This window comes from Patiria miniata, unplaced genomic scaffold (genome assembly GCF_015706575.1).
Source record: "Patiria miniata isolate m_02_andy unplaced genomic scaffold, ASM1570657v1 HiC_scaffold_23, whole genome shotgun sequence".
NCBI classification, from domain to species: Eukaryota; Metazoa; Echinodermata; class Asteroidea; order Valvatida; family Asterinidae; genus Patiria; species Patiria miniata.
In genome coordinates this window covers 7,390,185-7,416,540 of record NW_024037062.1, presented here as the reverse complement: position 1 = coordinate 7,416,540, position 26,356 = coordinate 7,390,185, and the positions used below count along the sequence as shown (strand labels likewise).

Below are 26,356 nucleotides of genomic sequence, written 5' to 3'. Positions count from 1 at the left end.
GTTCATCTTGCTGCCTTGTCTTAAAAAAAGAAACTGGTATAAAATTATTGCATGTTATGCCAGTCAAGGAGACTCAGGCACGTTGCCAGGTCTACCAATTTGAATCCACGTTGGGGGGGGGGGGGGGGGGGGGGCTGGACACATCTTCCTGTAGGGGGCGCTGTTCAAAGTAACAATCATGGACACTATCAAACAATTGGTGGCGCTCTTCATTCCGGCAAGTTTGCCGACAGACAATTTTGCCAAAAGGACAACGATTTTGCCAACAAATATGATTAATTGGGGTTGGGGTATCATGGACACTATCAAACAATTGGTGGCGCTCTTAATTCGGGCAAATTTTCCGACAGACAAACGATTTTGTCAAAAGGACGCTTTTGCCAACAAATAGGCCTATATATTAATTGGGTGTTGGGGTGGGATATCTTGGACAAACAATTTTGCCAAAAGGACAACGATTTTGCCAACAAATATGATTAATTGGGGGTTGGGGTGGGAAGGTTTTTTTTTAAAACCCCCCCATCCCCTATCCCCCCCCCCTTCCTTTTCTTATCCTTCCCCCCCATCTCCTATTCCCTAACCCCCCCCCCCCCTCCTCCCCCCACCCACCCCCAGCGATACCCACGGAAATACTTTGGGGTCATGTTGTGTGGCTAGTTGCCCTTTGAACTCTGACCTACCAGTAGTGGACCCTGGATGACATCATTGGGCGTGGCACTCTTGCAAAGCTCGAGCAGCATACAGACTTGTGATGCATCCTGTCAAAGATAGAGAGCGCCAAAAAAAATACATCAATTAAAACTGCATGTAGAAAAGTCGTATTTTTGTATCAATTTCCAACGATGGTCAGCTGACCATCGTTAAAAAAACAATAACTTTCTTAAAATACTGCCCCCAATTTACCAAATTTAGTTAGTCTACAGTTTGTTTGCAATTGGTTACACATCCGTGAACGGGTGCAAGCCAGCTAGTCTGGTTTCCTGACCTGACAATTCCCTGACGTCTATACATCTTGTAAATTGCTTCGTTTCGTCTGAAGTACATGTAGGGTCAGGGAACCAGACTACAAGAACAACATTTTTTTCTTGGTTTTTCTTTCAACAGGTCAGTTTAACAGTATTTGCTATAAAATCCTACATGTAACACCAAAATCCATTCATTCCTGAAAATTACAGCAAAAGCCAATGTTGTACATGTATAGGCCTATAGGCCTATATTTGATTAGCTTTAATCTCCCCGAAACTGATTTTTGAAGAATCTAGGAGGATTAGGGTTTACTGACGAAGGTAGGGCCTCCCGATAGCAAAAAAACGAACTGTCTTTTGAAATGTGTATTCCTTTCCTTCAGTGCCAGCAAATTTTATGTGATTTGTATTTCTCTAATTTTAGTTCCTACACTATGCTGCAAACAGTCACTGAAAACATATTTTAAAAGTTCAAAACCAGTTTAACCCTAAAAGACAGTCTTTAAAAAGTATGGTATATAATACAGGGGAAACTGCACATTTTTTAAGGCATACAATGATGTAGGTTGATGTATTCTACATTTCAATGATAATGTTCTATTTATGCATTATCATTTCTTAGTATTTTATTTGCCATAATCGGCACATTTAAGAGTGAAGACTCCTTTAATTGAATAAGATTAAGGATCTCAAATATGTTGCATGTACATTTCAACTTTTGCCCAAGTGTCCAGAATATAATTGCATCATTTGGTTTTTATCATATCTGGGGATCACAATTAGTTTTCAATGATGTTTACACTGTACTTTAATATGACTACCCAGGGACCTCATCCATAGCTAACTTTAATTAACTCTCCTATGCAAACATGCATTCTGTGCAATGTAGTCCTTTCACAGTCAAAAAGCTCTTAACAGTTAAGAGCTCCCAGCCCACGTACGCCACATAAAGCAGGATTGACTGGATGTAACTGTTTATGTAACTTGATACAGCTGTGCTTTGACTGTAGGTGATTGATAATGATAAGCCAGGGCCCAATTTCACGGCGCTGCTAAGCACACAATTTTCTGGTGAAAAGAGCCTCCGTCTATTTCATGGAGACCGTAAGCATAAGCACAGCAAAAGGCACGCTTACTTCGGAGGGAAAATTTGCTTAACTTAGTGATGTAACAATAGAAATCTCCATGCACGTGCGACCGTCAGCACGTCCACGTCGTGAAATAGTGCCTAAGGTTAGCACATTTTTCTGCTTTACTAAGCACAACTTTTCTGCTAACTGTTACTGTTAGGCAGCGCCGTGAAATTGGGCCCACCTGTGCCTACCACTTGTCTGCTTTTGTCTCTTTTGTCTGAATTTGACTAGTCAGAGTGCTTGCCTGAAATATGATCTGACTGTTGGTAAATAGCCTGTGTAAAAGGCATGGCAAGGAAGTGGATGGAATTGTTGAGTGTCTATGACTTTTCAAACAGTAGGTGGGTCAATTTAAAAATAGTCATATTTCATTTTATCACCAACCAGCAAAACAGCCAGGGTTCACTAAGTTATCCAAATGATAAGACACCCGAAAGTACAAACTTCAAAAACCAAAAATATCTGTCAAGAGGCACTTCAGACAACAGCCTTTGAACCTGTGAATTTCACAGGCCAAATTTATAACAAGTTTAGAATAGCAATGTATTACAATCGTATGTGTATACGGTACGTGTACAGTTTACATGTATACGTGTACAAATATTTACTGCAGTATTATTACCGTATCTAGCACGTGCTTCTAATCACGAGACCCATGTACATGTACAAAGTAGGTCAACTACATGTTAGTGTGCGTGTTATAAACTTCCCAGTGCTCTCAGATCTCCTTGAACTAGTTACAGGGCACCCTAGCTTGTTTCCCAGGTTCGCCTAGCGATACTTTCCTCGCCTTCCACAGCTGTCACCCGGGTTTGAATCCCACCTGGGCCAACATGCGGATTGGGTTTTCAGTCCCTGCCTGATTCTGTGGGGTCCCCCCCCCCCCCCCTCCCCAGAATATTCTTCTGGGGTTTTCCTCCCATGTCGAAAAAACTATAATTGCTTTTCATTGTCTCCTCTCTAAAGGTTTCTTCAGGCTTGTGATCTGAGCTACGGTGCCTATAGGGCGCTTTTGAGGAATCCTTGGTTTCATTACCAGAAATAAATAATAATATAATAAAAAATAATCATATCGATAAGTGGGCTATGTGTAGTTCTGCTAAATCAATAATTTATAATATTTTTGGAGGCTAATCATCGGTTGGGGGGTGACCGACCGACGCCATCTTGCCTGACTGCAATTCATTTGCCACGCGTGCACTAAGCGCGCGGCCACAAGCTGCACACTGTACATAGTACAAATCCCCTGGTGTACGTGCGTCACACACAAGGAACGGTGCGCGTCAACCAGCGAAATGTCCCGCCCAAGGGACGTCGTTGCTAGGTAAAAGGGCGCCCTCTTTTGTAGGCGCACGGAGCCCATAGGCTATGATGGACATACATTGTACAGTGCATGTACATGTACAAGTTTGGTAAAAGTTTCATCCATTGTACCATTTTGAAGAAAAGCGCTAGCAAAGAACATACGCTAATACTCTGACCACAGTTCCATGGTTAAACAAATTTATTGAAATCGCGTACTGATGTGAAGCAGTGTTATAACAAATAGAAACCTAGTGATGGTGACTGACTCACTTGAAGTTATTGACACATTTAAAAAAGGCAAAACCAGTTCTATGTGCAGGCTATAACTGAGCCACTTCAATGAAAATGGCAAAACTCCTCACCACAGCCACTAATTTGAAAAATTCTAAATTCCTGTGGAAGACAAGGTAATAACCTCATATGAAACACTCAGTTTTTCCTCAATTTACTCTATTTGCACCGAACAAAATGGTAAACTGGGGTCCAAATCATTCTACCTCAACCTGTATATGTATCGTACATTGTACATATCCATCACAATTATATATTTATACACTGTAGCTCTTTTTTTTAATTTGCCAATAATTATTTACAATATGTACATCAGAAGACGATAATGTTGGAGACATTGGTGCAAAAAGTTTGAACACACACCGCAATCTTGTTAAAAGTAATTTTTTGTAGAAGTTTCACCGACTATTTGCTACATGTATGAACTCTGAGATACTTCTTGGTGTCATGCAACTGTTCAAACTTTTCATGCCCGTCACATGATGAGGAAGTGTTCAGGGTAGATTCTTGGCACACGTACAATGTACAGTATGCACACACGGAATACAATTTAAAGGTCAAGCATTTTTAGCAAGTCTTTTTTTATCCAGAGGAAACTACTGTAGTCTTTTGAAAGCGGAACACTTTTCTGATGGCACCCGCATTCAGTTGACCTATCGCCGTTTGCGAGTTAGCCACACCCTTTGGAGACAACCCTATGGAGTTTTTGTATGCTAAATTTTGTCCATTTGAACAAAATTTCACAAGCTGTGTTGACGCCATTCTAACGACAATTCTACCAATTGGATGTGTACATATAGCGCCTACACAAAGTCAATACGAGAACCACAATACAGATTATGAGAGATAATTTGATAATCTCATTAATCCTGTATGAACCATGGGGCTGGATGTGTTACAAAATTGGCTTTCAATAAGGTTTCTGGTGATAAATCATAACTGTAAATTGATCATCCCAACAAGATTTTCTGTTATGGAGATGTACCGGTACATGTTGCATGATGTACGGTAAATTTAAAGCCTTTATTTTAATAAAAACAATATGTACAGGTACATATGGTAGGGGCCTACATGTAAGTACATCAGTTATGCATAGTGTATGCATACAAGGACATACAATGTACATAGTACCATGGAGCTATAAAACAGCTCCATGCTTGTACTTTATATATTTTGGGAGGAGGGCGGGGAGGGGGGAGGAGGGCGGGGAGGGGGGAGGAGGGCGGGGAGGGGGGAGGAGGGCGGGGAGGGGGGGAGGGGGAGGGGGGGAGGGGGGGAGGGGGGGAGGGGGGGAGGGGGGGAGGGGGGGAGGGGGGGAGGGGGGGAGGGGCGGGGAGTTGGACAACTGTTTGAAATTTATGGAGATGTGCATCTGCAGTCACCCCCCCCCCCAAAAAAAACACTTCACAACACCCACCCCCGGCCCCTTTCCTAGGATATTTATTATCATCATTCATCATACTCTTTTATCACCTACATCAAATCAACCTTGCTGTTATAAAACTTAAAAATTTGTGATCGCATTAAAAAACGGTGGTTGTGTTTCATCAACTGTGGACAATCAATCACCAGGAATAAAGCTGCATCATGGACAACGTAACAATGGATGGAAAACACATTAATCTGTTTTCCTGAGTATCGATGTCACTTATTTCAGGAAGTAAAACGTTCAGGTTTATTTGTCAAAGGGATGGTTGGTTTCATTGCCATGAAATACACCTTCTGTCATGTGCCGCAGTGACTCGTCATTGTCATGCAGGCAAACAAATACAAAGCAAAAAAAAAACAAATGAACAAGAATTTGTCAAGAGGAAACGGTGTCAATGCAGTGAAACTACGGTAAACTATTCTCTGGCAAGCACGCAGATCCTGTTTTGAGAAGGTGCAAAATACGGTACCATTTGAGCACAAACAAGTGCGACTACTTAATAACCTCTGGCCATCTTGCATGAAAGTCTTGCATGAAATGATACAATTACTAACTTGGTGGCGATTCTCAATTGAAATAAGAATTTCCCATTTTGTTGAAAGTCACAATGCTAAATAATAGTGACCTTCATAATGCAAAGTCTGTATCCTGCCTCTTACACCCTGGAGACTCATAAAACTGACACAGGGCCAGAGGCAGGGGTGATGTACACGTATAGAAGACCCTACGGTAGCTTCCTAAGTTCGTAGCACACAAAAATACAACGTGACTATAAAATTACCACCCATTTTCTTGCCTCTATTCAAAAAATTACATAAACAATGTCACGAATTGTTACAAACAACTTTTGTCAAGTTTCGTTGTTCGCTCTTTTTTTTTGGACAGTTACACTTTGGTGGTACTTACAGTTTTATGGGTGAGTTAGGGGTTCGTTTTTGGTCAATTTTTTTTTGGGGGGGGGACCGACCGACCAACCGCCCGACCGACTGACACCCGAGTGACTTGTAGCTCTATTGCTAGAGCTTAAAAAATTGTGGCTTAAATTTGCCCACTTGCATGCTGGTTGGATGATTAAATACATGCTTCAAACTTGTAACAGAAATTTAAGGGCAAATGTTCATGAATTTAGAGTAGAACTACCCTTAATCGTGCTAATTGAGATTTATTTAGACAACATAAATTCCCTTAACTAATGTCTGTATGGTTTCTTTTCAAAAGCTTACAAATGAGGAAGATTTCACAACAGTTTGTTTTACTAATCAACCCCTTATCACAAATCTTTTAAGTGCTGCAAAGGGCAATTCCATGGTAACTCTTGTTACATTTAACAGGGGTCTTGGGTCAACTCTGTGCTGTTATTCTCATACATGTCATAAAAACAGTATACCCATTCCTATTGGTCGAGAGCCCCTCACGTGGCCGGTTTTAAACAGTTGACAAAGTCCGGCTGGCTGGTCTTGAACACATTTCCAGTGGCACATGAAATTTGGACTCCTATGAAATCCGATGCCTTTTACCGTTTTATTGATTGAACATTCAGAACCCTTATGTAGGCATGCTCAATAATACCATTGAGTCAGTATTTCATAGTCCTAAATTCACAATACACCAGCACAGCAGACAGTCCCATAACTTGGTCTAAATGTTGCTTAACAATGAAAAACTTCCCCACAACGCGGTGCAGGCCTGAACACACATACACACAAGCTAGCACACATATTTATGGTGTAAATTAAGGATTTTCTTTTGTTCCTCTTCCCTTTTCCTTTGTTTGTACTAACTTTTTCACAACAGACCTCATTGGTTTTGTACACGTTTTCTAATCGAGGTCATCCTCGATTTGGTTCCTGTCCTCGATTCACCGATGATGTTGCACGTGTGTCCTCGACTTACACCATAAACAAACGCAGGTTTGTTGACGATGTAAATAAAGGATTTTCTTTTGTTCCTCTTCCTTTTTTCTTTGTCTTTACTCCTAACTTTTTTGCAAACAGAAGGAATACACTATCGCAAGATCCCCCTTTCTTGGCTCATGGAGGAAGCCAGGGGAATAAGCCAGGGAGATGAAAAGGACGCCCTACGAATGTAAAAATGTTTTGCCTATTTCATCTTCACCCTATAGATCGACTGCTGTTAACAATGCAGTGGCATGACTATTAGGCCGCAAACACTGCAAGCAAAAAGTGACTGGTTCGAATCCTGAAAAGAGAACAATTTGGGAGTAAAATTGATAGTAGGAACTTACCAAGTCCGTAATGAGTGCCTCCAGGAATTTCATGCCGTAAAGGTCGACTATCAGCTGACAGGTCGTGGCCTCCGACCCAAGCTTGTTGCATAGTTCTTTGACGACAGAGAGGATCTCTGTCTGCAAGGAGAAAGAGATCAAGGCACTTTAAAAAAAAAAAATTAAAGGAGCCTTTGAAATTATAATTGTTGGAAAGATAATAATATTCAAAAAATCTGCGGTTTTAATGTAATTCGGGCAATTCACAATGCAGTGCGCCACCAAGGGTTTGCCATGGAGAGTCTATTTTTCAAGTTTACAATCGAAAAAACATGAACAATTTGAATGAGTGTCAGTAGACAACTTGAGCTAATTTGTTATAGATTTGGGCAAAGCGTTCTGCAAGTACAAAAAAACACCATATTGATAAAAAGAAGACAAAAGGGCAAACAGATACTCAAATCATAGTTTACGAAACTACTGACTGGAAAAACTAACAATTTCAAATGTTCTGCGCTGCGAATTTGTCGACCATCTCCCACAATGCATTAGAAAAAATGAACTCTCTGTGGCAAAATCTTGGTGGCGCACTGCATTGTGAATCGCCTGAATTGTTTTAGGAAGAAATTTTGGGATACCGCATTTTGATTTTCAAAAGTCGAGCCATTCAAGCGCTATTCTTGATTCTAGTCATATAAATCTTTCTGGAAACAGTACTTTTATCACATTAGCTGAATGCAATTTATGAACCATGCCATGCACACATCTGTCACATGTGCTGCAAATAAGCAGCATAGAAACCAAGCCCGTTGTAACAAACTTTTGCCAGGGGGTGCTGGAATTTATAAAGGACGGACAAAATTAGTACGAACGTGGAGCGCAAAGCCCTTACGGCGTAGCTTATGGGCCCCTAAAGATTTTGGATTCTGGATGCTCTGTGGTGCAATCCGAGGCAATTCCTAGCCACTTTCATATGACTTTTTATAAGCAAACGGTTTTTGAGATTAGAAGGACAATTTATTTCATTATTTTGTTTCGAATAATACTGTTGCTCTTATAACGTTTCCACTGTATTGAAAAGTCAATTGAACCCTGTATTTTTATCTCCATTTTTTGTTCCATTTAATTTTGGAGACTGTGCTTTTTTGTCCCACTTTTTAGCCAAAGACATGAGAATTTTCAACTTATTTTTAACCAGAACAGGAACTAAATTTGGGATCAAGATAACAACTTTGTGGGTTTTATCAATGCAACTTGTTACACATAAAGTATCATCCACTTTAAAACATTTCCTATTCGGTTAAATTAAACAAAAAAGACAATATTTCATGTTGACATTGTAAAGCTAAAACAGATTTTGGAATACTTTCAGCAGCTTTGGGTCACGTTTTGACTTCAAAAAAGTGAACCCCACCCAAACTTACCTGCACTGTACTGTTGTTGAGAACATCTTTGACTGCTGCGATGAACATCTTACAGTCATCACAAGCGGAATCATCCTGTATCACAAGAAATTAAAAAACAAAACTTGCTTGATTTTGACTCATCTTATTGATAGCCTCCTCTACAGCCGTAGTGGCTTGACCCTGCTTATCAGGGATCAGAATTAGCTGCATCAGAAGAAAGAAAATCCAAAATCCAGACTTGGATCAAGACTACTGCAGCTCCAGAGAACTGCTACTTACATCAACCTTCAGCTGTGCCCAGTCGTTGGCGATGCAGTAGCTAGTGGCCCCTTCACCGCATTCCTTCGCCTTCAGGGGATGATCACACCAATAAGCAGGACCCCACGTGCATTTCTCGGATCCGATGGAAGCAGCAGAGGCTAAAAGAAACATTTTATGTCATTAGCAGCTGTATACACTGAAACAAACATTGTATTTATTATATTGTATATCTGCTGATGAATCCACAAGACCATAGAGTACTGGGACAACTTGGGGGTAGTGTTGTGCGAACCCGACCCAACCCAAAACCGACCTGACCCGAAACCGACCTGACCCGAAACCGACCTGACCCGAAACCGACCCGACCCGAAACCGACCCGACACGAAACCGACCCGACACGAAACCGACCTGACCCGAAACCGACCTGACCCGAAACCGACCTGACCCGAAACCGACCCGACCCGAAACCGACCCGACACGAAACCGACCCGACACGAAACCGACCTGACCCGAAACCGACCTGACCCGAAACCGACCCGACCCGAATCCAACCCGACCCGAAACCGACCCGACCCGACACGAAACCGACCTGACCCGAAACAGACTTTGGGTTGGTTTGTCCTTCATTTCAGACAGGTCGGGTCGGTTTCGGTTTAGCGTTTGCGATTTTCGGGTCGGGTCGGTTAGGCCATTTTGGAAAAGCCTGAAATAAACCCAAAAAAACCAAAACAGTGCGGAGATTCACACAGTGCAATGTTTATTGCAGAGTCACTGTGCCCATCAACCAAATGAATTGTGGTCTATCACGCACAGTCTATAATACAACATACAGGCCCACCAGAAGGTCACACCTAGTATGATTCAGTTACTGAGAGACGACGATTTTCATGCGACGCGGGTAAGTTCAGGCACAAAAAGCCGACATATAGTTGACCAAGCCATAATTCGGGGGTCTTGGGGGTTTTTGGGTCGGTTTTTCGGTTCGGTCAGTTTTCCTTGAATTTTGTAGGGTTGGGTCAGTTTCAGGGAGTTAAAATCAGTTTCGGTGCTGATTGGGTTTATATCTATAATGTTTAGGGTCAATTTGGCCCCTTGGCCTACAGAGAATAATGTTATAATTCAAGAATTTGGCAAAAAGAAAATGTCTTTCTTCCTTTTAAATAATTCTCATCTGTCGGGTTTTGTTTCAAGTCTACCGGTCCCACCGCGCCATGCCTTTTTTTTTTTGTGTCACCATGGAGCTATAAACAGTGTCACTCACTGTCACTGTCAGTGTCTCACTCATGATCTCTCATCAATGTCAATTCTATAAAAAAAAAAAGGCCACAAAGAAACTATGGCCATGGGGAATGTTTACTGCTTTGTCCTGTTTTATAATGAACTTTTCAAGTTTCATTTCCCTCCCCCGTAATATCACACCCCCCCCCCCCCCCCCCCCCCCCCCCCCCCCCATCTCCCCCAATGCATGCACACGCCAGTGGTCATGCCTAGCCGTACTACTAGGCCTATACTTTATTCTGACCACTTCATCATGGCCATAGCGTTTAACGTACGCAAGAAACGTTTCAACTTACCTGCTGCCAAAAACGACAAAAGTAGTACGAGTTTCATTTCCGATGAGTTGTAAATCTGCAAACCCAGCTCCAAGGATTTATTCTTGAATCATAATACGACCATCAGTTCATGGCCTGTAATGTCGCTGGCGGAACAAAATGTAAAGGGTCGTCCTGTCTCAAAGTCCCACTTATTGTTTACACTGGTATGATGAACTTTGGCTCAACGTAACGTGCATTCGTGGGAAACGATTTTAAGTGCGGATTACCGGGCCGGAGTGTATGTGGATTTCGAAACAAACAGTCCAGTCAGCATCACGTGCGTCCCAGTTTTGATGTTCAGAGGTCACAATTCTGTATGCTTGTAAGGACGTTTCTGATTGGATGCTTTGTTTCAGAAAATAACTTCTTAAATTCATCATTACGAGTTCATTTTTTGCTGCATTGTTCAGTAGAACTATTATTAGTAACATAAACGTAAACTACATTGAACCATACAAATAAACATGATCTAGTTTTTTTTTAAACCCCTGGTTCGACAAAACTCCTGTTTGTAAATAGATTAATAGAATTCCTTGTAAGAAGAAATAAACTTCATTGTATAGTCAATGACCTCCCACCTACATGTATACATATTCATATTTTATCGCGATCAGCTCAGTACTTGTGACCAATCAACGCCCCCAACGTTTCGAAATAGGCGGAGTTTAAATTGGACAAACAACTTTTTAATCATTTCTACCGATCACGTGAAAGTGATTGTGGAATTTGTATACCTTTTCTCTTCACTTTTCTTTGTTAAAGGGAATATACATCATTTGCTTTTGCTGTAATTTTCAGAAATGGATGGAATTGGGGGGTTGGAAATATAAAGCAAATATAGTTACACTGACTTTTTGGAGGTTTTGGGTTCGAAAGTGCTATAAAAACCAAGAAAAACGATCATTTTCCTGTAGTCTGGTCCCCTGACTCCATATAAGAAGAAACAGAGCAGTTTACATACATTGGGGAATTGTAAGGTCAGGGAACCAGTCTAGCTGGCTCGTACCCGTTCATAGGTTTGTAATCGATTGCAAACAAGTGCAATGGTCAATTGGGGCCAGTATTTGAAAAAAAAGCCAGTTGTTTCCAACGCTGATCGGCCGATCAGCGTTGGAAATTGATACAAAAATACCACTTTTCTTGAAAATGACAGTATACCAGGTGCCATAATTTTACAGGATGCTTTAGACTGTCATTTACCAACATCCTATTAAGGTATTTCGCAAAAACTTGGTAGTTTTATTTTTCGATGTTTGCAAATGTTGTATATTCCCTTTAATGCAGGCACAGGAAACTAAATTTAGCACCAATATTTTATCCTTGCTCACACACACAAAATTCTGGTGCAAACATTTATTCTTCCCCTAATTAAACCCCAAATTAAACTTTCAAAATTAAAACTTCAAACATCACAAAGAAAATGGTAGGTCTTCGAGTACTCCAAGCTTTTTTAGAACCAGTACTTTCGAAGCACTTTAAAGAAACAGACAACAAATTTGATGGAATTCAAAATGTACCACATTTTATGATCTGCTTTTCAACAATTCAGGAACTTAAATATTCGGTATCACATTGAAAATAGACGTTTATACAGATCGTGCGCCCCAAAAAGTGCAACATTCAGAAAACAAATAATTAAAACTGTTTAATGTTTTTTTCTTCAATGAAATTATAAATTACATTAAAGCCCGACTATTTCTCCCTCCACTCCTTTTTACCCCATTCCATTTGGGTCCCTAGATCCAGAAGTGCAATCAATTAAGTGAAAGGGTGTACATTTTACTTGGGCCACTCTCACCTGTGATGTCACCAACTTCAATGCCTATTCAATACCCATTCAATGCTTAACCCAGATTCAGCATGTCCAGGTGAGACTGGCCCAAGTACAATCACCCTTTCACTTAATTGATTGTATTTCTGGATCTAGGGACCCAAATGGAATGGAGTAAAAAGGAGTGGATTGAGAAATGGTCAGGTTTTAATGTAATACATAATTTCATTGAAGAAAAAAATATTAAACAGTTTTAATTATTTTTCTGAATGTTACACTTTTATCGGCAAACTAGAAAACAAACAAGACAGATTCTTTACACTCGCAACTTTATCAAACTCTTGACTTTTAAATTTTTTTATTTTTTTTAGCTTGCCAGAACAAGTGCATGAAATCGTCAGCTAACTTATAAACAAATCATGCATGCACATTCCAAAACAAACATATAGGCAATTGTTTGCGATACTGTTGTACAGTGGTATAACAGACACACAGGAGTTTCTGAAACAACATCTTTTATTCAGCTACTAATAAAGTAAACATATCCAATGAATACTCAACTCCAACCAACAAGGGTTGCCTTGTCATATTCATTGTCAAGCACTGTTTCCAAGCAATTCTCTAACAACCAGTTATATTTTTACAACTTGAAAATGTGGAAATGCTGTTGAAATTATGCGCCTTCGGGCGGCCTTCGGGCGGCCTTCGGGCGGCCTTCGGGCGGCCTTCGGGCGGCCTTCGGGCGGCCTTCGGGCAGCCTTCGGGCGGCCTTTGGGCAGCCTTCGGGCGGCCTTCGGGCAGCCTTTGGGCCGCCTCTGGTCAACCTGTGATTTGCTTGCACGACGACAGAACCGTCGGCATCAAGCAGAAAAGTCACATGGCATCTCGACACAAAAATAATCGCAGCCATACATGTACTCACGTCACCCACTACGCAACGACCATTCCTCAGCACAGACATGATCATGTGCCGTCTGCAAAATGGTGGTGCGCATGCTGATAATCAAACGATCTTCCATGACCACGTGTGTTCATTCGACCATTTTGGCCACACGCTGATTGGTTACATAATGAAATAAGATGATCCGAATGTGTGCACAAAGGTTGACTGCGATTCATTCCAGTCTGTTGCAGCGCAGAAGTTGAATTTTCCTAATCTTGTGACTGTTTCATTTTTTTGAGCACCGACTGAAGCTATCATCTTAATATTACACTCAGGTCGCAAAAAAAATGTGACTGATATGTTTCCAACTGTTCTTTGTCGTCGCAAAGTCAACCTGAGGGCGACCTCAGGTTTGCACTATTCCTAACCTTCCTAAACCCTCCGAAATCCTCTTTGCAAAATTGAGGATTTTGCAGGACTGAGGATTTTGCTGGACCGAGGCTACATGGCGAAAGTGTGTGGCTGATTTTTAAGAGGATGCACTGTGTCAAGGTCTTAGGCCGGACCTTGTGTTGTTTATGTTCAGCCGCACATAAATATAGGCCTAGATTATACTTGAAATCCACTGCTCTAGGATGTCAATGGCTCTGCCTCAACATATTGACAGTGATTGCCGGAGGATTCTGCAGGATTGAGGCAGTGGTCACCCTTCCAAGGACCACATTCAAGAAATAACGGAGGATTTTGGAGGATTGAGGCTGTATGCAATTTTTTACATGGAGGCAGCTGGAGGATTTTGGAGGAATGAGGTTAGATCCTAGCAAAAATGCCTAGGGAGTTTGGGTTAAAGATTGGTGGTGACCATAGAGCTATATTAAATTACTAGAGCGCTGACTCACGTACAAAGTGATGCCTGCTGGGCGCATCCATGTTTGTGCACAAACCTATAAAAAACTTGAAATTTTGTACGGCTTGTGTACGGCTATTTGCATATCTGCGTTTGTATTCTATACAGGAGCGTTTAATACCGAAGAGGATTGGCCCAAAACCGAAAACGCACGATCAGCAAATGAGCATTTCATTTTGCTCTACGCAAACAGTGCAATGCATGCGCATATCCGCAGCAGATGATTAACCGATGTTTTTTTAAACCATCATGACGCGCTTAAGTTGTTTACCATCATGACGCGCTTAAGCTGTTTACCATCATGACGCGCTTAAGTTGTTTGCGTACGTTCTACTTGCGCATTGCATTTAGAGTACACTTTCAAAATTCAATCCATCTAATTTCATTATGTTCTACAAACACGCACATGAATTCAAAAAGTCTGCGCCCAGGACGGCTTCAGAGCGTCTCCGCGCGCAAGAATGAGGAGTTAGCGCTCTAGTAATTTAATATAGCTCTATGGTGGTATTACAAAAAGGCCTTTCACACTATCGAAAAATCTCTGCGTTGGACCTGAGTCCAACACAGAGATTTCAGGAACTTGTTTCACACTAGCAAGAGTATACAGTGTATATACACACTAGCAAGAGTATACAGTGTTCAAACGTCGGTGAAGGGCAAAACCTAATTTGATTTATATCACCCCGACGCAAAATTCCATCTTATAATAGCAAGAATCCAACACGGCTTCTACACGGGTCCAGCGCTCTACCTGGGTAAAATCCTACCCTGGTCAGGACCAGGATTAAAAGGCTCTACCCCGGGTAGAAAATCCAAAATCTACAGCCGACCTGTGTACACCCTGGTGTAAGTGTGAGGACAAAATCTACAGGCGACCTATGTACGCCCTGGTGTAAGTGTGAGGACAAAATCTACAGGCGACCTATGTACACCCCGGTGTAAGTGTGAGGACAAAATCTACAGGCAACCTATGTACACCCCGGTGTAAGTGTGAGGACAAAATCTACAGGCAACCTATGTACACCCCGGTGTAAGTGTGAGGACAAAATCTACAGGCAACCTATGTACACCCCGGTGTAAGTGTGAGGACAAAATCTACAGGCAACCTATGTACACCCCGGTGTAAGTGTGAGGACAAAATCTACAGGCAACCTATGTACACCCCGGTGTAAGTGTGAGGACAAAATCTACAGGCAACCTATGTACACCCCGGTGTAAGTGTGAGGACAAAATCTACAGGCGACCTGTGTACACCCCGGTGTAAGTGTGAGGACAAAATCTACAGGCAACCTATGTACACCCCGGTGTAAGTGTGAGGACTTGTGATGGACTTGAGCATTGAGTAAGAGTCCATGTATGCTACAGTTTATTCAGTCACGGATGACGTGACATTTCCTCGATTTGGAGTCATCAGGACATCTGTGTTTCGGAGACGCTGGCAATCCAGTCCGGTGCATGCTGGTTAATCTTCTCGATGATCGTATTGACTTGGAGACAGAGGTTCTGGATCTGTTTGTCCCACTGCGGTAGAGTTTCACGAGCTGGAAAGAAAGAAAAATTATGGACGTCAATACTCATAATTATAGACATATGGACTGGCAATGAGGTCACTAGTGCATGTCTATTCGCCCTGAGCAACTGTGAGTGACCAGAAGAGGGTCCTACCCGAGGCTGAAGGCCGAGGGAAATAGAACCCTCTTTTGGTTACTCACAAGCCCGAGGGGACATAGATGTGCCCCCTCGCGCATAGACATGCATATAACGTGTTCTTTCAGCAAAACCAAAACATTTCACATTTACATGAATTGTTTTCGCTTTGCTGAAAGAACACTTCAATACCTTTTTTGTGGTCCGTGGACAGAACTTTGAAACAGTGTTTGTGTTCAAAATTCCGTAACTTGAAAAGTGCATGAGTGATTTGAATGATTCTTGTAATATAAAGAAAGCTTATGAATTGGGCTTTCATATCCTAGATTTTGAAAGTGCTACATGCAGGAACTTAATTAAGAAAATGTGCCTGCTATTCGGGTTTCCTTTTGTTTTTACTCACCCTGTAATTTGTATTTCGTAAATGTGTTGGGGGGTAATTTTTCAATTCCAGCAAAATCTTTTTTTAAAAGGCCAGTCAATACAGAGAAGTTCAGAAGAGGTTAAGGGATGATGAAGGAACACTTACATTCAAAATGTACGATACTGTCAATCTGGTCGATACTGCCATTCATGCGACCCTCCGAGATCATCTGAGATGCAATCTTCTCCGCCTATAACAAAGAAGATTTTATAGTACATTTACATATAAGATTTGAGGCTTTGCATGGTGGAGTATCAGTATTATTTCAGTTTGCGGCAACACCATGTGGTAATAACTACTGTCGCTCAGTAGCTGTTTAAGTTTGATAAGAAGTTGTCCGGCTTATTATCAACTTTCGCTGAGTAGTTTTTAGTTCTGGTAAGAACAGTCCTGCTTAGTTTTAAAAGAACTTGTCTTTGGTCTCAACGTTTTGACTAGCCTGCTCTAGTCATCATCAAGAGACTGTTCTGAGACCTGCTCTGGTTATCGTCAGTCACCATGCATTTTTGGCCCATCCCTTTTTATCTATTGCACGCTGCGTGCATGCTAAGACGCGCAGCAGCCCGGAGCTATACAACGTTTCCGCGTAAAGAATACCATGCGTTATAGCAGTGCAAAACTTGCCTTTGAAGTTAATGCAGTTGCCTAGTTGATGTTTAAACATTATTTTAAGAACTTATGATATTAAATTTCTTTTCCGTCAATGATTTGACTTTTAAACCTTTGTTAGCCTTGAACAAGCTGGAAAAAAAGTAGTGGATATGATACAATTTTGTGAGTTTTGTTTGTTCTTAAAGTTTTATCCTCCAATCGAATGACAAACATCTACTTGGATGTCATATAAAACAAATAATGAATGTTTTGCATTCGTGCAATGGTGAGAATATTTTCCATCATTGAAAGCACATTCAATCTTTCAACTCATGAAAATATTCTCATCATGGCACTCATAAGACTCGAGACAGACTTGAGTCCAAGTCCTGGTGTCCAAGTCCTGGTTTCAAGTCCTGCAACATCGCATAACATCAATATAATAGACCAAATTTTCATGACGTGGACAATAACTGTCACCAACCTTTGCCGGTGGTATTTCTAGGAGCGACCCGAGTTCTTCAAATGTGATGTTGTTGTACAGCTTACTGGCAGACAGAAGATTGTGCTCAATGACGGCCCTGTCCAAAATACTTGAACCTGCAGATTTAACCCCCAAAAAATCCCAAATTACAATACTAAAAAGTAGCTCATGAATAATTTCACTAACCCTAACGATCCCCAACCAGCCAAACTCTAACACCAGGAATTGTTGGGATCTGTTAGGATGAGTACTGCACTAGTAAACTGACTGTGCTTTGGGTGGGATTAAGCATACCACAAATGAACAGAGTCCAAATGTTTTTGTGCACAGTTTACCATACGGTGTTGGGATTTGCAAGGACGAGAAAGGTTCCTAGTATAAAATCACCCCAGGGAGTTAGGGTTAATACACTGGGTGAGAAAATAAAGGAAACCCAAATGGCACCCCCTATTTTATGAAGAAGTGTTGCATGTAGCACTTATCGGATCTAGGATAGGATGTAAAAGCCCAATTAATAGGCTTGCGTACTCGTCTGATGCTCGGTGGTTTATGGGTTTGAGCCTGTGATGGGGATCAGAGTGTTTGTGTTCTTTTGCAAGATACTTTACTACATTTGCAATTTCTCAGCTACCCAGAAGAATCTTTTTTTTGACAATAAATTACATACAGAGACATGTTTTTTCTGATCACAAAAATTACCGTCCGCGGTTGTGGCTTTCTGATGGGGTTGAAGGAGGGCAGCGAACTCTTGGAGCTGGTTGCCTCGGATGATACGGTCCAAGTACATCTTCTCTAAGATGCCGTAGGACGGCAACTGTTGGCATCGTTCGTCCTTGAAGAGAGTGGCCAGCATACGGGACCTCTGCTGGCCTGGGAGGGGTGGTGGAATGCAAAGAAAATAATTTTTCAGACATGATGAATTACGGCTATAGGATGACAGATTGGAGTTATGAGTAATCTTAGGAGTCAGGTTGGTGTAGCAGTTCTTTTCTCTCCTTAAACCTCTGTGACCCGCCCTGGCCGCGAATTTTCTTTTCCAAAACGACATCCGCATACATGGTTATTTAGCACCCTCTACGATACTTTTATGATACGTATGCAGGTACAATGTTTACAATTATTTTTCCCCCACGTTTTAGCTCAGTAGATACAGGGTCGTGATTTTGCACCACAAGGTTGCGGGTTCGAAACACGATTTTGCACCCGAATTTTTTTTTTTTTTCAACCCGAGGCTTCGGAGGATTTTTTTTCAAAGGGAAATAAAGTCGGAATTTCAATGAGTTCCAATTATTTATTTTTGTATATATATTTTATTTGTATTTGTTTTTATATTTCTTCTCATGTTTTTAGAAAAATTAAGTCCAAAATGCCATAGCGTACATCCATATGCAAATGTCGTTTGGGAGAAAAAAATGCGCGCCCTGGCCGACATGTGGATTTGGTTTTCAGTTTCCATCTGTTTCCGTGTGGAAAAAAATCATCAGAAGATTCGTGTGCATCGTTTGCATCAAGCAATATTGGGGGTGTGTCTAAAATACCGAAAATATCCAAATATTCGATCATCAAGCCAATATGCGCGGTCACATGACCGGTCCTATTTGATTGATAGAGGGCGCGCTATCATGCAAGCTGTAGCTAGTTGGGCCAGCGGTAGCAATCGGCTAACTCGAAAGCCAGGCGCGCATTTCAATGCCGTCACGTGGCCACAGCAAAGAGCCAGCAATTGGTCAAACAACATGCAGGCTGCAACTGGGCCAGTGGTAGCAATCAGGCTAACTGGAAAACCAGGATTTGTTGCGGCTACAGGCTGCAGTACAATCACAATGGCATCGTGTACGCTGCATCCCCGCGTAAAAAGACAAAGTGCGTTCTGCAATAAGGCCTCATGAAAAAAAGTTTTGCGATCTTTTCATGCTTCTTTGTGACTGTTTAGGCGGCGGTTTCTTTTGGACTGGCCAAACAAAAATTTGAGTTAAACAGAGGTACCGGTGCGGGCATTTCGAGTTACAGGGGTATTCATGTAATGTTGATGTACCCTAACATGGCACAGCCCCTAAGTGGCGCACTTTGATTTTTCGCCTGTAGCGCCTAGCTAGAGCAAAAGTTTTAACTGAAATTTCACAGAAAACGAAATTACATCAAGTTCTAAACATTTTGGCGTGATTTTCCGATTTTGTTATAAAGTGCACAGCATAGTGAACCCTTTGAAAATGTCCTCCAAAAATAAGAAAACAATTTTCTGACAAACTTCTAGTTGGGCATGTAAAGTAGAGATAATAATGGTTTATCAGAATTTATCAACTTTACAGAAATTCTTCAATGTTAATTTGGAGTTTTCCGAGATTTGTTCAAGTGCGCCAGGTTGGGGAACACTCAGCCGATTTTGTGCTTATTTTCTGGACGCCACCATTTTTTAATTCAGATTGAATTTCATGTCACCGAATTTGTTCACAGAGGTTAAATAGCAAGCATTAATAAGATACAAGTACCAGTATTTTACTAAATGATTTTGAAGTTTGTCAACAAAGAAGTTTGGCAGCGCTGCATGAGGAAAGTCGAGGTAAACGTCGAAGTGCACAACGTTACATAACATCGTATTCTCTTGACGGGAATGAAGTATCACTTCGAGATATATGGAGTTGAGTTCTCGAATTTGACTTATCGCAATTTCACTGTAGCTCTTAGCCTGGCCCTTACCTGCTGACGCTAGTATCGTGCAGTGCAGTGCATGCTTCAGGGCCTGCATTCTCTCCTCCTCGGCTATGATGGTCTTGAAGGAAAGCTCATTGTATCGCTGAGCTGCCTCAATGAACTTCCGCCGGTAGTCCAACACTCTGGCATAGCAAACCTTTGATCAGGGATTAAGAACAATTCACATCTTTTGATTGAACCCCTGCTCGGCAATTTCGTAAAACTTTCCATTTCGTTTGTTCATTTGCGTCCACCCTCAGAAGCTACCTCAGTTGTCTCAAGTCAGTTGACGGAGTCGTGGTCGAAGTTGATGAGGCCTTCGTAGCCATGGGGGGAACGCAAGATTTGCATAGAAATTTATACAAAAAGCATTTTAATACATCTGTTCATCTCCTAATTGAGTTGCCAAGGTTTTATCACTTACTTCTTTCTCCTAGATGTGATAGGGTATCAGTACCTATGAAATCATTTATCATTTTGAAGCTGAAGACCTCAGGAATTTGAAAATGTCAAAACCTAAAACACAATATTTCTCAACTTTGTCCGCGTTTTGTGGAGTAGCACCCAATTTAACAAAGCGCTGCGATGCATCGCAACCTGAGTTACGACGTGTAACATGGCGCAACTCGGGACGCGTCGTATGATCCATTTCACGAAACTTGCGACGTGTTGAACGCGTCGTAAGTTCCTTGACAACGGCTTAAAACACGTTGCAAGTTACGATGTATCTAGTGGTCATCGCAAAATAAGAAGCGTTCTTTTCTTAGCCACTTTTATACCATAAAAATACATAAACCTATATCTCCGAGACAATGTGTGTTAGGTTGTAAATAGAAAATGCATTGAATAATTATGATTAAGCGTGGAATATTGCAGTTGAAATTTCAAAGAAGCTATACAGTTCACTGAGAGCTGTTTTCCTACAGGGTTTTGCATCACACGTCCACTATTTTGTTTTACGTTTTAAAGCTTTTCGAGAGGAGATCCGACGACTCTTTGTTGAATATCAGACGACTATTTACTGTACGCTGAATAAATACATAAAATAGTCACCAAGTTGTGCTATAAATACTCCTACGACGCAGCGCTCACGACGTGTTTTGTGAAATGGATTGCAGGAAGCGTCGCAGCTGCGACGCATGCATCGTAGGGATACGACGCGTCGCAGCGCGGTGATGCATCGCAAGTTACGATGAGTTTCACGAAATCGGGTGCTGGTTTCATAATGACTCAATAGTCTCACCTTGTAATGTATGTGTAGCTGTTCATTGGTGGACTCAGCTTGAAGCAGCGATGCTCGCTTGATGTAAGCCTCAGCATTGACAGGGTCGTCGTCTTCAAGATACAGACGAGCAATCTTCAGGTACGTCTCTAATTTATAGTCAACCGAGTACTGCCTGAGACAGAAGTGAGAAAAGACTATAACTATAATCCTCTCTGAGTGATCCCCGTTTGCTTTTTTTCCGGGTTTGCAACCTTGCTAGTGTTGTTAGTATCGTGACTTTGGGCGTGATCCCTGGCTGCATGGCATGTATGGGTTAATGGCTTCTGACTATGCCCCTTGAACATAGGGCTGGATAGCTTAGTTGGTAGATCACCGGTACAGCAATCCGGAGGTCGCAGGTTCAAACCCTGCTCCAGTCAATTTCTTTTTAAACTGTAACAATTATTTTATCTGAAAATGTTAACCCTTCAGCTTTTTTGACAAAGTTCTTTCAAAGCCAATCAAAATTCCACAAAAATTGTGTGGAGTGCCGTGGTTTCATAGTCTAGAGCATCAAATTCAAGATCTGCGGGTAATTCAGAGTCCAGCCTGGAGTTGTGGCGCGTGTGTCGTTGGCCAAGACACTTTGTCACTCATTGCTTCTCACCACCCAGGAGTAAATGAGTACCTGTGAGGGCAGCGATGGTTAATGTGATTGATTGTATCTGCTTTGTGCTGAAATGGCAGCATCGAGCTGTACACTCCCCAGGGAGCTGAGATTGCCTTTTGAATGTTTCATGGGCCCAATGAGCAGGGTAATAATGATGTAGCCTAAGCAACAGCCTTATCTAGTGATATCTACAACCGATTTCTACTCACTTTTGTCCAGATTCCAGTGGTATACCAACGAGTATATTGGCCGCATCCCTCCAGCTCTGCTCCCTCTCAAAGATGCCGGCCAGATGCTGTCTGACAGTGGCTACCTGTACATGAGCGGTTAAAGTCACGCAACTATTTCAGGTGTGTTTTTTCTTCTTTGTCTTTTGCTTGTTTGTTTGTTTTAATTTAATTGTGTGTTTTTGATTTTAGGGCTCATGTTTTATTGATCTGAATATCACATCAAATCTTTATGGACACTGTGTAATTTTTTTTTTTTAATTGCATGTATAGGAGAGCATATCATGTCCATAATCAAGTGGTGACTGTCATGTATTTCTGTGTATGTTCGTTTTTGTTTGTTGCTTTTTATATATTGTATGTTTTATTTAATTTCAAGAGTTTAGGTCTCTCATGTTTTACTGTTTGAATATATATTTTTATGGATACTATATGTAACTTTTTACTGATTGCACATAGGATTAGGAGATCATATCTCATGTAATTTTTTACTTGACTAATAAAACAAATCTTGAATCTTGAGTCTTGTACCAAGGAATTTCTCAAAGTTTAAAGGCACACAGGAATGTTGGTAACTACCCAAAAACATATCAACCAAATTACTGAGAAAACTTTGCTCAAAGTTAAGAAAAGGTTGGTAACAAATACCCTAGAAATCATGCTTTAGAAATCTCGGCTAAAAATCATGCTTGATGAACATTTGACTACATGTACGACTCAATATGTCACTTTAGTATGTCAATCAGCCTTATTTCAACTAATAAAAGGATCAGCCAGATAGTCGTAACCAGTATTTTTCGCAACACTTTTCTGTTCGACTTTCTCTCTCACCTGTTCCTCAAAGGAAACCACCCTCGGCTGCACCTTCTCGATCATGAAATGCGAGACTTTCTTGGAGAGGACATCGGACAGAGTCCCGAGCTGGTTGGAGACTTCCGTCAGGAGCTGTCTGGAGATGACCAGGCTAACGCTCTCATATACCACTGGAAAAGAAATGGTCAGGCCATTTCAACATTCACATCAAACTTTGATCCCATCCAGGAGTGAATTGGGTACCTGTGACGGCAGACATCGTAACTGTGTTTGAATTAGCTGTTAGTGCCTGAAACAAAAGGCGACATTAAGCTGTATACTCCCCAGGGAGATGCCATGGTAAAAGGAATGTTTTATTGGCCCAATGAGTATCGGTAGGTGTAAGGGCAGACAGGGGCCTGATACACTAACCCTCCTCAATCCTCCAAAATCCTGCTGCCGGTTTTGGATGATTTTAGAGGATTGAGGATGAATGGCAAAGATGTATCACTTTTTTGTGGAGGATGCATTACGCCAAGCCAGTAGGCCATATCCAGCATTGGTTACGTTCAGCCATGCATAAATCAGCCCTGCGTTTTTCTCGTATTTCATCCGCACTGCTTCTAAGCTCCATTCGAACTGCCTCAAACCATAGCAGTAATTGACAGAGGATTTTGGAGGATTGAGGCAGTGGTCACCGTCCACAGACTACATTCAAGAAATAACGGATGATTTTGGAGGATTGAGGCTGAATCCATTTTTTTTCTCGGTGGCAACTGGAGGATTTTGCAGGATTGAGGTTGCATCCTAGCCAGAGGGCCTAGGGGGTTGGGGTTAAGTGCTCAGAAACATGCAAAGCGAAATCAGGCCAACTCTACTCACCCTTTAGCCAGCAAAATTCTCCAAAAACTTTCATTGGGCAAAGAAAAGGTCCTCAGTGTTTCACCAACCAACTTTGCAGACTCATTTCAATTTTTAAAGGAGACTTTTATTCAATATTTTGCACATGAGAGGGAAGTCGAGTGATTTTCAAAATGAGGCTAAAGACTAGACTGGTAGTACATGTCCAACCATGGTCCAACTATTTGAGAAGACTGACCTCTTCGTTCATTGTCATTAGTCTGGTGGCTGACTACGGAGAAATGTGTAGTAAATAGAGACTAGTTTATGACATGCCACATGTTTCTTTTGGCACAGCTGATTGATTCAGTACTGAAGCAGTGTTGGACTGCTTGTTTCAGGTGCCAGTCTATTTTCTTGTACTGCATGTTTTCAATACCTCAGGTTTTGGGACTCTCTTACACAGTATTGAGAGTCCCAAATTTTCGGACTGGGGTAGGGGTAAAAGACGGTATATTCGACTGGAGGGAGAATTCAACCACTTGTTACCAAGCACAAACCTGGAGTCCAACTTGGGTCAATTCTACGCTACAAAGCAAGTACATGGTCATGTTATACGTGACTATGGTCAAGATCCCCACTCTCTCATTTACACTAGGCATTGCTGGTTTCCTTATATGGTCGCATTCCCCCCTTTTACCATTAATAATAATTTTTTTCTCACAGACTTTCTACTTACAAGCTTCAATTAATGCCTGCAGTCCTTCAACAAGAGCAGTGTCTTTCAGCTTCATAATATCTGTCAGAATTTTCCGATACCTTGCGATAAAAATTAAATGAAAACAAAATTAATTCAAATTGCCTTTTCCCATAATAAATAAGCAACCACCTGGTCATACCCAGAGACAGTTGAGTACCTGGCCCCAATTTATTATTCTAGCATTTAGCTCTCATAACAGCCTAAATTTCAGATTCAGCAAACACAACTTGGCAGGAACTTTAGCATGCATTGATGTGTGGCTCACAATAGTGAGGACGTCCAGTATTTCAGGCGCATTGTATGGGGCTGCTATAGTCTGTGTTATTGACCCTTGCAAAGCATGGGATTATATGTGAGCCAATTTTCTGATTAGGCCCAACAAAAAATAGTTCTGCTTCCGGTTTCCCTACCTAGTTCTACTACCTACCCTATTCTGACAGCCCCTATCCTATTTTTGTTTATTGGAAAAATGAGAAAAAAACACCCAAACCCATCAAATTCCACCTTTTACCATTGACTACACATAAGCAGACACCTCCATGATCGTACACACAAAAAATTGGCCAAAAAAAAGAATTCCCTACCAGAACTATTTTTTTGGCTTAATTATGCAAAAAAGACTGCGTCTTGACCTTGACATTCTGACAATTCAGCGGGCACTTTCTATGTCGGGTCTTGTGACGACATGGATATCTACAAATAAAACCTAGACATAACATCCATTATTATATCTGAAATTACATCAAAAGCTTAATGATGTATCGTCAGACCCCCTATGACGAGGATATGTTTTGACGCACTCGCATTCAATTTGCGTTGGACAACGCACGCACGTTGCAAGTGTTACCTGCGTCAATTATGGTGACTCGAGGATAAGTTTTACGGTAGTCCTTACCTTTCATGCCTTTAGGACCCCTTTCCTATATAAGGTTAAAAGACTCACCAAAACAGCTGACTAAGTAACAATCAAAAGTGACATTCTGATATTTCTTGGCACATTTGAACATTTGGCAATGACACCTTCTTGAATATCAGCAGGTTTTATTTTGTAGAAAGAGGGCAGGGCATTGATTTATGAGGGGCTAATGACGACGATGACAAACAGAAAATATATTAAAAAAGCAAGATGGCGAACTGCCAAAAAAGGGTAGGAAAGTCATATTTTCTTTGAAAGTGCTTTCAAAATTACAACTAACAATGTAACATGAGTTTATCTGAAGAAAACAGACTGCTTTAGCCTGCAAAAGTCACTTTGGTACGGGACAGTCATCTGCAAAAGTCAGTTTTGAACAGAACTCGTAAAAAATAGAGGTGTCCTAAAAGTAAGGATTATCAGTTTTACAAAAAGTTGTAACATTTTAAAAACTGAATTCTGAGTATAATAAAATTAGTAATCATACCTAGCCGCTACCTATGCTATATGCATTAATATGGTAAATAATTAATTTTGGAAAAATACTTAATAAACAAAAACTAACTTAAGTTTGACTGGCTCCCTGACACCCCCCCCCCCCGCCCCCCTCCCCCAAGCCGGGCACATGCCATGGATTTGTGCATAACTGCATTGCGCAAAAAAAACGCACCAAATCATACTAGAAAGAAATCGTCCAGTGTATCTTGCACAATTGTCCTTTTGGTAAAAATGTGCTAATACAAATGACAAATAGTAAAAATCTGTATATTAAAATTTCCAACAGAAAGTTACTTCTCCGTGAGGTCTTTTGGTGCACTTCCCGTGTTGACAAGAGCGGAAAGTTGCCTTTTGATGGACGCCGCCATTTTGGTTTACGTTTTATTTTGCATCCGCGAACTTTGAAGAAGTTAATTACCGAAAAACGAATTATTGCCAAATATT

The 26,356-nt window shown here is 41.2% G+C and overlaps 2 protein-coding genes and 1 non-coding gene across 11 annotated transcripts in view; 1 reads left to right on the top strand and 2 right to left on the bottom strand.

Annotated features, from left to right (window-relative positions):
* LOC119731463 overlaps window positions 1-10,801 on the bottom strand; it is a 111,830-nt gene extending 101,029 nt beyond the window's left edge. For 7 of the 9 annotated variants that reach the window (XM_038204631.1, XM_038204632.1, XM_038204637.1 and 4 more), the window contains exons 1-5: window positions 10,590-10,801; window positions 9,033-9,172; window positions 8,772-8,846; window positions 7,369-7,488; window positions 681-758 (exon numbers count right to left, since the gene is read on the bottom strand). In XM_038204631.1, coding sequence (XP_038060559.1) covers window positions 681-758; window positions 7,369-7,488; window positions 8,772-8,846; window positions 9,033-9,172; window positions 10,590-10,626 — 450 coding nt within the window. In that variant the 5' untranslated portion in view covers window positions 10,627-10,801. The remainder of the gene's footprint in view (window positions 1-680; window positions 759-7,368; window positions 7,489-8,771; window positions 8,847-9,032; window positions 9,173-10,589) is intronic. The other 2 variants (XM_038204634.1, XM_038204635.1) reach the window with 1 other exon arrangement.
* Window positions 10,802-14,604: 3,803 nt separating this feature from the next.
* Window positions 14,605-26,313, bottom strand: LOC119731147 (COP9 signalosome complex subunit 4-like). The gene is made up of 10 exons (XM_038204180.1): window positions 26,207-26,313; window positions 24,481-24,560; window positions 22,941-23,092; window positions 22,092-22,195; window positions 21,252-21,405; window positions 20,015-20,165; window positions 18,017-18,187; window positions 17,318-17,433; window positions 16,348-16,432; window positions 14,605-15,712 (listed from the first exon to the last, which is right to left on the bottom strand). The coding sequence occupies exons 1-10, from the start codon at window positions 26,278-26,280 to the stop codon at window positions 15,582-15,584; spliced, it is 1,218 nt and encodes a 405-aa protein (XP_038060108.1). The 5' UTR covers window positions 26,281-26,313; the 3' UTR covers window positions 14,605-15,581.
* Trnaa-agc lies at window positions 21,580-21,652 on the top strand. The gene has a single exon. It is a non-coding gene; the product is annotated as a tRNA-Ala (tRNA).
* Window positions 26,314-26,356: the final 43 nt, after the last annotated feature.

Excerpts from the sequence above, each read along its gene's own strand:
- LOC119731147 (XM_038204180.1), bottom strand. The coding sequence starts at position 26,280 with ATGGCGGCGTCCATCAAAAGGCAACTTTCCGCTCTTGTCAACACGGGA. Across the intron at positions 23,093-24,480 it reads GCAGGCATTAATTGAAGCTT|TGGTATATGAGAGCGTTAGC; the intron begins GTAAGTAGAAAG and ends TTTCTTTTCCAG. Across the intron at positions 17,434-18,016 it reads GAAAGCCACAACCGCGGACG|GTTCAAGTATTTTGGACAGG; the intron begins GTAATTTTTGTG and ends TTAAATCTGCAG.